Below are 13,314 nucleotides of genomic sequence, written 5' to 3' on the forward strand. Positions count from 1 at the left end.
CTGGGATGAATCCCACTTGGTCAGGGTGTATGATCTTCTTGATGATCTTCTGCATTCTATTTGCCAGTATCTTATTAAGGATTTTTGCATCTATGTTCATTAGTGAGATTGGCCTATATTTCTCCTTTTTAGTTGGGTCTTTCTCTGCTTTGGGGATCAAGGTGATGCTTGCTCCAGGAGTGAATTTGGGAGTATTGCTTTCCTTTCAATTTCATTGAAGAGTTTAAACAGCAGTGGCAGTAGTTCCTCTTTAAATGTCTTATAGAATTCAGCAGTGAAGCCATGAGGACCTGGCCTTTTCTTAGTTGGTAAGTTTTTAATTACCTTTTCAATTTCATTGGTTGATATTGGGTTGTTTAGAATTTTTAGATCTTCTTTGTTCAACTTTGGTAATTCATATGTATCTAGGAATCTGTCCATTTCTTCTGTGTTTTCTACCTTATTGCCATATAGGTTCTTGAAGTAGGTATTGATGATCCTCTGGATTTCTGCTGGATCTGTTGTAATTTCACCCTTTACATTCCTAATTGCATGGATTTAGGCCTTTTATTTCCTTTTTCTGATAAGGCTGGCTAAGGGTTTGTCAATTTTGTTTATTCTTTCGAAGAACCAACTCTTGCCTTCATTAATTTTTTGTATCGTTTTCTTAGTCTCCATTGAATTGTTTTCTCCTCTGATCTTTAAAATTTCCTCCTTTGTATGAGTTTTGGGTTTGTCCTGTTCTTCTTTTTCTAGAAGCTTGAGGTTCAGCATCAGGTTGTGTAATTGGGCTCACTCTATTTTCTTAGTATGTGTATTCACTGCTATGAATTTCTCTTGTAAGACTGCTTTCATTGTGTCCCATACGTTCCGATATGTTCTATTGTCATTGTCATTTAATTGAAGGAACTGTCTGATTTCTTCTTTAATTTCCTCTGTGACCCATTGGTTATCCAGAAGTGTGTTGTTCACTTTCCAAGTGTTTATGAAATTTTTGTGGTTTCTTTTGCTTTGGATTTCCATTTTCATCACACGATGGTCTGATAATACACAGGGGATAACTTCAATTCCTTTGCACTTACTTAAACATGTTCTATGAGCGAGTATGTGGTCTATTTTGGAGAACAACGCGTGTGCTGTTGAAAAGAATGTGTATTCTGATTTTGTGGGGTGGAACATTCTGTAAACATGTGTTAAGTTCATTTGTTCTAGAGTTCGATTGAGTTCTAGTGTTTCATTACTTTTTTTTTGTCTACTTGATCTATCTATTTGTGAGAGTGTGGTATTGAGGTTCCCCACTACTATTGTATTACTGCATATATGACTTTTCATGTCTGTTAGTATTTGTTTTATATAGTTGGGTGCACTTGTGTTTGGTGCATAGATATTTATGATTGTCATCTCTTCCTCTTGGATTGCTCCCTTTACAAGGATGTAATGTCCTTCTTTGTCTTTCTTAATCTGTGTTGGTTTGAAATCTACTTGATATGCCAAGGGGACAGCTACTCTTGCATTTTTTTGGGTTCTTGTCACATGGAGTATTGTTTTCCACCCTTTAACTTTCAGTCTATGAGTTTCTTTTTGAATTGTGTTTCTTGTATGCAGCATATTGTTGGACTTTGCTTCTTGACCCATTCTGCCAGTCTATTTCTTTTGATTGGTGAGTTGAGACCATTAACATTGATGGTTATAACTGATACATATTGACTTATTGTCATGACTTTTTGTTTTTGATGGATTTTCCCCCTTTACATTTAATTTCTTGTCATGCCCAATGGGTTCATTCTGCTGTGCTTCCTGGAGTTGTGATCCTCCTTGTCTGTTCCTAGGATATTGTCTAAAATTTTTAGGATTGCTGGTTTGGTATTCATGAAGTTCCTAAGGTGCTCTTTGACATGAAAGTATCTTATTTCTCCGTCAATTTTGAAAGATAGTTTTGCAGGATACATCAATTTGGGTTGGAGGCTGTTTTCCTTTAGGGCTTGGAATACATCACTCCAAGCTCTTCTTGCCTTATGTGTTTGTATTGAGAATCCTGCTGTGATTCTGATGGGCTTTCCTTTGTATGTGATTTGTTTCTTTTCTCTAACTGCTTGTGGAACTTTGTTCTGTTGTGTTTCTGGAATCTTAACAATTATATGCCTATGTGTAGATTTTTTTTGATCAAATCTACTTGGAGTCCTATATGCCTCACTTATCTGTATGTCAAGTTCTTTTCCCTTGCTTGGGAAGTTTTCTGCCATTACTTTTGTGAACAGTTTTTTTTACGTCATCTGCACTCTCTCCTGTTTCTTCATTGACTCCCATCAGTCTCATGTTAGTCTTTTTTGCATCATCTAGCAGTGCTGGATTGATTTCTCATAGCCCCTTACCACTTTGAAGCAATTTTTCTTTTCCTGGTCACTAATTCCAATCTTATCTTCTATATCTGAAATTCTGTCCTCACATTGGCTCATTCTGCTGTGTAGACTTTCAATGGAGTTTTTAATCTCCTGGAAATATTTTTTGTATCTGTTCTATGGGTTCCATTTGTTTCCTATGTTGGAATTCCATCATGTTCCTCAGCTCCATTTTTTTTTTATCTCTGTCCTCTCTAGGTTTATTAATTATGTCTTGCACTATGGGCACCATCTCTGCTGTTATCTGAGAAATTATTTCTAATTTCATTGTTTCCAGATCCTGTTTTGTTGCCAGTTCAGGGAGTCCAGGTGTTTGAGTATCAGAGTGTTCCATGTCCTTTCCCTTTGGGGTTGCCTTAGGTGATCTGGAAGTTTGGTTTTGAGACTTGTTTACATGTTTTCTCATTTCCATGGGGGCAGGGGATGCTGTTGGCATCTGCAGGGCTCACCTCCTCTGGCCTGAGTGTGGTGGACGGAGGCCCCAAAGCCCTTTCCTCTGGGCTGGGAGTGGTTGAACCATCCTCCAATTTTTTCCAAGGTAAAGGCACTATTTTTTTCCCCATATTTTCTTCTTTAGGAGTCATTAGTTCCAGCTCAAACTTAGTTGGAGGTATGTTAAGTTCCTCCTCCTGGAGGGTTCCCCCATCTGCTATTCTCATCTCCCTCCTCCAATTTTCATTCCCATGGAAGCAGACAGAAACAGCTCCCATTCTCACATCTGAAAAAGAAACTTCCTCATTGTTGTGCTTTTGCTCTACTTAGTTTCTCCACCCCTCAGCCATGCTGCTGTTGCTTATCATATTCTTCCTCAAAGGCTATGATCCTAGCTGCACCTAGAATCCTGGATGGTATAGTTTGGGGTTTCCTCTTCCCACCTGTTTCTGAAGTGTAAATTCCTGTACCAAGAAAGCAATACCAGTAGCAGTGAGCAAAAACACTTGCTCTTCCTAAGGTGGTGTGGAACAGGTTGCCAAGGACACATTCATAATTTTTGATCCTGTTATATGTGCTTATTAACAATGTGCTTGATCTGTTTGATTTCTGAATATCTGAACAAAAACAGCTCATTTAGAAAATTTGTGCATGTTAACAGCTGCTGTGGAAGAGTTGCCTCTCTGCCATTTAGTGGAAAAGTAGGCACAGTCTGAGAAGCATTTTATTTTTATTTTTTAAAGAAAAACATTTATTGGCACATTTTAGATATGCATAGTGACCACATTAATCATAGAGAATTTGTACCAGTACATGATATATCTTGCTTCTTCTACTCCCGCCCCTTAAGTACAAAAGCTTTGTTTCTATTTTTCCCTTTAGGAAGCATTTTAAAGGGCTGCTTGAATACAGGAATACAAATAATTGAGGAGTGGCCAAGTTGTGTCAGATATACTTAATCTGACAATGGGAGGGGGAATTTTTTTTTAGGTGAAAGTGTTTGATTTTTGAAGCCAATGATTATTCTTTCTTTCCTTTTGGTATTCTTTTCCTATGTAGGATAGACTTCCCTGTTGATACTAACTGTAAGCCATAATTTGCCCCTGTAAGTTCTTTCTAATGCTTGTATTCCACTTAACCTTTCATTGGCTTTCTTTTTCTTGGTTCAGGTACTGTGAAAATGCTGAGGGCTCAGAATAGAGGAGTGTTGGGAATAAAATAGAAGGGGGTAGTATTATGGCAGATGCATTTCAGTTATATCAAAAAGTAAAAACCAAATGGTTGCTCTGTAAATGAGAAAGATTGAGGCTGTAAAACTTAGTGTAGCCTCCTACATGGCAGCTTTTGGTTTGGGAGCTGATATGCTGAAGAGTTCTGCGTGGAAATGAAGTATTAGCTGTGGTTCACAGATTTCTCTTTCATGCCTGACTTCTGGAGCTATTATTCAGCAGTTAATATTTATTCCATCTTATGTTTGCTTTTGCTTATTTTTGTATCCTGTCTTTTCCTTAGTTTTTCCTATCATTGTAAATAAACCTTTGTATGTGTGTAAATATGGGTTTCTGTCCACATGTTCAAGTTATACACTTCTTAAAACTTTTACTGATCTCTCCCCCACCCCCAAACATCAGCTCAATGACAGCAGGCTCTTGGTTCCTCCTAGCTGTAGCCCAAGAGTCTGGAACAGGGGCCTGGAACATGGCAATCATTTAGTACATATTTGCCAAGTACTTGATAATGAACTTTCCCTTATAACGTGAGGTGCCTGCTTTTGCCACTATTCTAGTCCTGTGAATTTCATATTTGGTTTTTTTGGAATTATAGGGTGAAAATGGGTTTCAGGAAATGGTGCTATAGGGTCTCTAGACTTTAGTTTCTTTCTTTTGAAGGTCAGTCTCTAACTGTGTCCTGCATCTGATCTCAGGTTCCAGGCTAGCTTCATATAGATGCAAGCTGGGATGCTACCTTCAAAATCATTTCTTCTGTTCTGGGAAAGGGAATGGATTTCCAAAGGACAGTGACTGAATCTGGGAAATGTTCTACTATGATACTGATAACACTGATTTCATTCTTTTTTATGTGTAAATTTTACGTATGTGTCATTGTATGTGTGTGCGTATTTTCTTGATTTTCTTTATCCATTCATCTGTCCATGTATACCTCCATTGATTCCATACTTGGGCTGTTGTGAATAGTCCTACAATAAACATGAGAGTGGAGATTTCTCTTTGATATGCTGCTTTCATTTCTTTTGGCTATATACTTAGAAGTGGGATAGCTGGATTATGTAAATATATTTTTAGTTATTTGAAGAATCTTCATATTATTCTCCATAGTGGCTGTACTAATTTACATTCTCACTAACAATGTATAAGGATTTTTTTCATATTCTCACCTGCATTTGTTGTTTTTGTATTTTTTTATTTAAGTTTATTGGTACATTTTAGGTATATAATACAGTTAACATTCATCATTGAGAACTTGTACTTTTACATGATGTATCTTGGTTCTTATTTTTTCCCCATTCCCCTGCCTTCCCTTCTACCCTTCTACCCCTCCCTGTTCACAAAGACTTTATTTCCATTTTTTCTTTTTTTCATATTTTTAATAGTTTTTGCATTTTTTGATAATACATTTTCATTCTGACTGGAGTGAGATATCTCATTGTGATTTTGATTTGCATTTCCTTGATGGCTAGTAATGTTGGCTATTTTTTCATGTAATTGTTGGCCATTTGTATATTTTCTTTTGAGCAATGTCTACTTAGTTGCTCGTGTTTTAGTTGGATTATTTTGTAGTTGAGTTTTTTGTGTTCCTTATATGTTCTGGATATTAATACCTTGTCAGATATTTTCTACCATTCTGCATGTTGCCTTTTAACTCTGATGATTGTTTCCTTTGCTGTGCAGTGGCGAAGCCCAACTGACCTCCATTGCTGCTTGACAAAGTTCCAGCTGTGGGAAAGAAAGGGTGGAACACATCGTACCCTCATGTTTTATTTTTTCTTGCCGTAATGTTTATAATTGTTACTCTGATTACAGGAGTCATTGTGTTTGTGAGTAACAACAAACTCTCCATGAGGCACATTGGTAATGATATATTGAAATCTGATCTGGCTCACAAGTCCCAAATTCCAGTTTCTCTTAGTTCTATTGCCACATCCACTTCTAAAGAAACCTCTCCTAAAACCCCCTCTGTTTCCCCACTACTATGACTCCCCCTCTTATTGCTGACATTCTATTTACTAAAGGGGTCTTACGAAGAGATTGAAAGGACAGACTTTAGATGTAAGAAATAGTGGAAAATGGGAAATAGAAAGAACGTTAAGACAGGTAAACGCGTTAAGGAGACAAGTTACTCAATATTTCTCAAAGTGCTGTAAATATCTCCTGCTCATGGACTATGAACCTAAATGACATTTAGTTAAGATGAATAGAGGTAAAGTAAAATAGAGAGCTAATAGCAAACTATATTAACCATTGTCCAGTTTCTCAAGGGCCAGCTGGCGACCACAAGTTTGACACTTAGTTGATTAAATCTTGCTTGTACCCCCGCTGATATAAAGATTTTGATTAAGTTACTTTCTGTTCTGTTTAGGTGTGGGTAAATAAGGGGACAATTGTAATTTTTAAATATGTATTCATGATGTTCAATGAAATGAAACAGTTTAGAGGAATTGTACTTTGTTTAGCAAGAAAATAACCTTTACTTCAATAGAAATTGCTAAGGCAACTTAAAATGTAAACATGTTCCGCCCAATGCCTCCCAGCTATTGCTTAAAGATATAAAAATAAATCAGACCCTGAGACTTCTCAGAGGGAACCTGGATATTGCTTGTGGAGGTTCTTTCTCATCGCCCTCCCAGGACATCTCCCCTTCCTACCCTACATCGACTGCAGCTGGTCTGCGGCAGTGCAGTACCTTCTTAGTTTGATATAATCCCATTTGTTTATTTTTGCTTTTGTTCCCTATATTTTTGGGGTCTTATCCAAAAAATTATTGCCTATAACTGATGTCTTAAAGTGTTTCCCCTATGTTTTCTTCTAGTATTTTTATAGTTTCAGATCTTACATTTAGATTTTTTACCTATTTTGAGTTGATTCTTGTATATAGTGAGTTAAGTGTCAAGTTTCATTCTTCTTCATATAGATATCTAATTTTTCTAGCATCATTTATTGAAGAGGCTATCCCTTTTTCAATGGTTGTTTGTTCCTTTTTTTTTGGTTTGAGTTTTTGATTTTTGAGACAAGGTTTTACTATATTGTCCAGGCTAACCTTGAGCTCTCTATGTATCCCAGGCCTGCCTCAAACTCACAGTTTTCCATCCTCAGCTTCCAGATTGCTGGGATTACAGGAGTGTAGGACCCTGCCTGGCTCTCCAGTGTATGATTTTGATGTCTTAGTTGAGAATTAGTAGGCTATAGATATGTGAATTTATTTTTGTAATCTTGATTCAGTCTCTTTGATCTATGTGTTAGTTCTTATGCTAGTACTATGCTCTGTTTGGTGCTGTATCCCAAGATCAGGTATTGTCAAGTCTCTAGCTTTTTTCTTTTTGCTCAAGATTGCTTTGGCTATTTGGGGTCTTTTGTGACCATGTATGCATGAATATATATATATATATATAAATATATATTTTTAAAATTTATATAAGTATATTTAAATATATATAAAATATATATTTTTTTAAATTTAAAATTTTATGTATTTATTTATTTTTGAAATGGGATCTTGCTATATTTGACTCAAACTCCTGATTTCAAGCACTGCTTCTGCCTTGGCCTCTTGAATAGCTGGGACAACAGGGGCTTGCCACCATACCAAGCTAACCATTGGTATTTTGATCAGCGTTATGTTGAATGTGTAAATTGGTTTTGGTAATGTAGACATTTTAACAATATTAATTCTTTCAGTCTGTGAAAATGGAGGGTCTTTCTATTTGTTTCTATCTTTTTCAATTTCTCTCATTGGTATTTTGTAGAGTTCATTCACTTGCTTGGTTAAATTTTTTCCTAGGTATTTTGTTTATGTTGTTATTGTGAATGGGTTTGCTTTCATGATTTTTTTCTTAGCAAGTTTATTAATGGTGTATAAAAATACTGCTGACAGTTGTGTGTTGATTTTATATCCTATAATTTTATTTAATTCATTTATGTATTCTAAGAGTCATTTGGTGGAGTTTTTAGGCTTGTATATATTTAAAATCATATGGTCTACAAACAGAGATAGTTGGACTTCTCTCTTTTTGTTTGTATGTCTTTTATTTTCTTCTCTTGCCTAGTTGTTCTGGCTCAGATGTCTGGTACATGTTGAATAAGAGTGGTGAAGGTGAACACCCTTGTCTTTTTCCAGATCTTAGTGGAAGCCCTTTTGATTTTTCCCCATTCAGTATGATGTTGGCTGTGGATTTATCACATATCTTCTATCTTTTATCATGTTGAGGTAAATTCCTTCTATACCTAATTTGTTCACAATTTTTATCATGGAGGGATGTTGAATTTTCTTGAATGCTTTTTCTGTATCTATTGAGTTGATCATATGATTTTTATCTTCTGTTTTATTTATGTGATATATTATGATTTCTATATTTTGAACTATCTTTGCATCCTTGAGATGAGTCCCACTTGATTATGGTGAATGATCTGTTGGTTCTGTTGAATTTAATTTGTTAATATTTTGTTGAGAATTTTTGCCTCTATATTGTCTTAATTTGTTTTTTTGTTGCTGAGACAAAATACCTGACACCCAAAGTTAAAGGAGGAAGGGTATATTTTAGCTCACGCCTTGTAGAGATTCTCCCTTCTTCCCTTTCTTCTGTGACTCAGTCTAGTTTTGGTATTAGGGCAAATCTTGTCTCATAGAATGAGTTTGGAAGAGTTCCCTTCCTTTCAAAGTGCAGTGCAGTGTATACACATGGGGAAGGAATGTGCCTGTTAGTTTCCACAGGCTGTACAGGAGTAGGACCACTCTAGCATGCTGGGCAAATGTGGTGCAGCACACATGTCAGTGTCAGTGGTTGCAGAGTGTGTTAGGCAGCTTTCCATTGCTATGACAAAATACTTGTGAAAATCGTCTTAGAGGGAGGAAAGACTTATTTTGGCTCACAGTTCCTGTGCATGGTCAGGTATCATCTTTATTTCTGGGCTTGTAAAGAGGCAGTACTTCAAGGCAGAGCAAAGTTACTCGCTTCATGGCAGCCAGAAGAAAAGAGAGAGGGAGAGAGAGAGAGAGGGAGAGAGAGAGGAAGAAGAAGAAGAAGAGGAGGAGGAGGAGGAGGAGGAGGAGGGTGGTGAGGGGAGGGAAGAGGAGGGGAGGGAGAGGGAGAGGGTGAGAAGCTAGGGACATATTATACCCTTCAAGGACATCCCACCCAAGTGACTGACTTTCTCCAACTAGACTCAGTTTCTGCCACTTCACAATAGTCCATTCAATTATGAACCCATCAATAGGTTAATCCATTGATGATATGAGAGCCCTTGTGATACAGTCATTTCTCAAAAGCCCCACCTCTGAACATTGCTGCATTGGAGACAAAGCCTTTAACACATGAACTTTTGGGTGATATTTTAGATTGATATAATAACATAGGACTTCAGTTAGTCTCCACAGGCTGTACTAAAAGTGAGGCTACTCATGTGGCCCTTGGGAAAACTGATGCAGCTTGTAAGGAACAGAGGCACAACACTTTTGTGCAGTATGGGGGCATCTGTCAGTCCTGGGAGCTGTCAGGGGCTAGGATCTCTTCAGTGTGCCTGGGTTGGTGAATTCTGGCAGTAACAGGGATAGGGTGATGGCTCCCTGGTGTAGAGCATACCTATTAGTCTGCAGGCTGTGTGGAGGTGGAGCTACTTCAGTGGCCTTGGGCCTATGGCTGTAATGGCTGTGTCTGGTTTTGTTCGATCTCAAAATAGCACCATTCATCATAGCTTTGGGGGTGGGTACTTAGTATATGCACTGGGCTGAATCACTGTAGCAGTGCAATTGCGTGCATTCCCCCACCGACTCCCCAACTGGGCTCAGGGCTTAGAAGGGCCCCAAGATTCCTCAGCAGCAAAAACTTTAGGTGTCCTTGATACCCATATAGACTGTTGAGGGCCTCCTGTTTATCTTTTCCCTATGATAGGAAGATTTTCCCCAGTTCAAACTGGTCCAGACTGTGGCAGCAGGGCAGTTGATTCTAGGCACTTGTTTTTCTTCTTTACCAGACCATCTGGTGTCTCTGTATCCCACAGATTCTCCGTTTTATCTGTGCTGTGTTCTAGTGCTCTTTCTGAATGTTCTAGCTGGATAGCAGGTGTTCTTTGTTTTTCATCTTTCTTTGTGTGTAGGTGGCTGTACCCAGTGCTTCTAGTCAGCCATCTTGTTGGAACTTTCCTCCTGATTTTCTTTTTATGTAGACATCACAGGAAGATGAAGAAGCACACTGCTGTAGGGCAGGTGCTCCAGCCAAGTTTGAATTGTTGTGAATTTCCTCCTTGACATGGATTCTGTCTTGGCTAGTCTATTTCATCTCCAACTTTTGCCCCCTGGAACTAACCACTGTCTCCATGTGTACAATACTCTCTGTTACCTATACTTATCTCCGTTCTGCTCCAACAGTCATGAATAATAATTGTCAGAGCATTCTGAGGATAATAGTATGTGCTTGGAAATTCTACAGGCCATGACATGGGAGATATATCTAGTCAGGCCATAAATTGATTAATTGGAAAGGTTAAAATTAACTGAAGTTTTAAGTAAAATTAATTAAAATTTTATTCTCTATTCTTGTTTCCTCTTTGACTTTGAAACAAAATGACAAGGTAACCTGAAAAACAGGATGGAAACCAGAGCTATTGCTCTGTAAGCAATGCAAAGTTCATTATTTCCATAAACTCCAGGAGTCAAAACTGGGTTTTAGTGTTTTGCATGGAAAGTGTGGCATTTTTCTAAATGTATGCAGATAAATAAGCTTTTCTTACCAATGCGATGATTATGTCTCTCTGATGAGAAGTACAAAATAGCTATAATTTTAAAACAATGTGTATTTAAAGAAAAAAGTTGAACCTACATATTCACTGATGAGTATTTTCTAAGTAGGCATTTTTCTTAGTGAAATCAACTGAGTATCTCAAGTCCTTTAACCTCTCAACACAAGTAGTAAAGTACTTGTAAAAACCCCATTTTTATATTTCTACAGATTTTTTTTCTCCAGACTAGGCCGTCTGGAAATGTATTTGTTATCACCATGGTTGATCTGTAGAAGTTCCACTACCTAGGCTACAGTGGGTCAGATAGGGAGACAGATCAATCCAGTGGTCAAACAAACACTGGTTTGGACAGGTTCAAGCTTCATGTAGGTTTTCTAGCCAGTAGAAGATTGTGACACACACACTCTCTCTCTCTCTCTCTCTCTCTCTCTCTCTCTCTCTCTCTCTCTCTCTCTTCACACCTGCAACCACATTTTAGGATTCTGGGAACTGGAGCCTCATGGAGATGATGCTGTCTGAAAGCAGGGACTCCGTTGTTCACTGCTGTGTTCCTTGTGCCTGGTATACTGTGGCTTGACATATAATACACATTCTGTAAATCTTTTATGAAGAAATGGAAACCCAATTTAGCAATCTCGTTATGTTACATTTAGAGCAATAGAGGCTGAGAGAGGGTCAGTGGCCTTCCCATAGCTTCCTGGAGATTCTAGGAGGTGCTGGGGCCAAACTTCAGGGCTCTTGGCTCCTGGTACAACTCTCTTCTACAACTATGTTGCCTTCCTCAGAAACTAGCCTGGCCTTCCTATTTCTTTCTAATCTAACTATTCTTTCTCCACGTTTTTTCCTAGTAATTTCCAGCTTGGTTTGAATTCTGTGCTAGTTTTTTATTTGCTGTGTAGCAACACAAACTTAGCAGCTCAGTATGATGTACATTTATTACATCACAGTTTTGATGGACCAGTTTGGGCATAGTGTAAGTGGGTTCTCTTTTCAAGGTGTCATAAACTACAACCAAAATGTTGGCTTGGTTTCATTTGTTTTTGGAGTTTGGAATCCTTTCCCAAGCTAATATGGTTGCTGGAACAATTCAGTTTCTTGCAGTTATAGGACTGCTACCTGTCAGAAGGTGGCCACTATCAACGTCTGGAGGCCTTCTAAAGTTTCCTCCTTCTCACAACATTGGAGCTAGATTCTTCAAGGCTTGCAGGAGGATCTCTCACACCAGGAAAGGCCAAGTTCCCCTTTCAAAGCTTTCAGCTTATCAACTCAGACCCACCTAAACTAGTCTTCCTTTTGATTAACTCAAAATTGACTGATCAGAGACCTTAAGGATACCTACAAAGGTCCTTTACCTATGCCTAATTAGAGAGGCAGTATCTCATCTTACTCATAGTCCTACACATGCTAAAGGACTATTGAGGGTATGTATACAAGGAAGTGAGAATCTTAGGAACCATATTCAACTTACCACAAATGTATTTGTATTGTATTGCAATCTAAGCAAAGCTGGAATCTGAAGGACAATAAATGAATCACATTTATTGAATTTCTTGGTAATCATACTCGTCTGTTTTTCAATTATTGAACTCATCTCCTTTTTCTACAACATGTATGAGATATATACTAAGGCATGTATGTGTGGATGTTTGACTATAAGAGGCAGATGGCTCCAAAGATGGTTAATTATAATGGCCTCTCTCCTTGATATTTCTTTTTATTGTTTGCCGTTTAAATATGTTTCTGGTTTCCAAATGTTTCCATCCTTGAAACTTTCTTCATTTCTCCCATTGATAATGAAATCTGTTTTTAAATTTAAGATTGGTTAATTTTCATGCGTATGTGTTTAATCTTTTTAAGAAAAAAATTATAGCACATGACCTCATATTTGGCACTCTGTAGAATCTGAGGATGTTTTGATTTGATCCTTCTTTTTGATAGTTCTTGTTATTTTATCTGCTTGTGTCTAAACTTCAGCCCACGACCTTTGAAATGAAGACTCAGTGTCTTTGGTACTGTTTCCAATCTCTGAATCTAGTCTCATGGTTCATACATATAGATGCAAATACAGAGGGGATCATCATAACTTCTAACTTTTCTGTTTCTAGTCACAACTATTCAGTTTCTATTTGAGGATAGGTCACAGAAGGACAAGCCCAAATCCATATATTGTGGCATGAAAATTACCCTGATTGTGGTATTATATCAGGGGATTTGACCTAAGCCAGGAGTGCATATTCATCAGCACAGAATCAGGACATTTCCTGGGACGAAAGTGAGAGCCTTCCTTCCCTAGCCATGTTCCTTGCTGCCCTAGGACTGCTGATGCCAGTAGTAGTGGCTGAATTTCTCATTGGCCTAGTTGGAAACGGAATCCTTGTGGTCTGGAGTTTTGGAGAATGGATCAGAAAAGTCAAGGGATCCTCATATAACCTCATTGTCCTGGGGCTGGCTGGCTGCTGGTTTCTCTTGCAGTGGATCGTGATGTTGGACATAATCCTGCTTCCTTTTTTTCCAGAACAACCATTGGCTTTGCT

At 37.9% G+C, this 13,314-nt stretch overlaps 2 protein-coding genes across 3 annotated transcripts in view; both read left to right on the forward strand.

Moving 5' to 3' along the window:
- The window catches only part of Ssbp1 (single stranded DNA binding protein 1), a 110,200-nt gene that overhangs the window by 47,440 nt on the left and 49,446 nt on the right, over nucleotides 1-13,314 (forward strand). The gene's annotated exons all lie outside the window — the stretch shown is intronic.
- The window catches only part of Tas2r5 (taste 2 receptor member 5), a 37,751-nt gene continuing 24,441 nt past the window's right edge, over nucleotides 5-13,314 (forward strand). Inside the window, 1 exon segment of the mRNA XM_087205934.1 lies at nucleotides 5-13,314. Coding sequence (XP_087062060.1) covers nucleotides 13,076-13,314 — 239 coding nt within the window. The 5' untranslated portion in view covers nucleotides 5-13,075.

Source organism: Heterocephalus glaber, unplaced genomic scaffold (assembly GCF_053883595.1).
Source record: "Heterocephalus glaber isolate CG9 unplaced genomic scaffold, H.glaber_assembly_v1.0 deba00000621, whole genome shotgun sequence".
NCBI lineage: Eukaryota > Metazoa > Chordata > Mammalia > Rodentia > Bathyergidae > Heterocephalus > Heterocephalus glaber.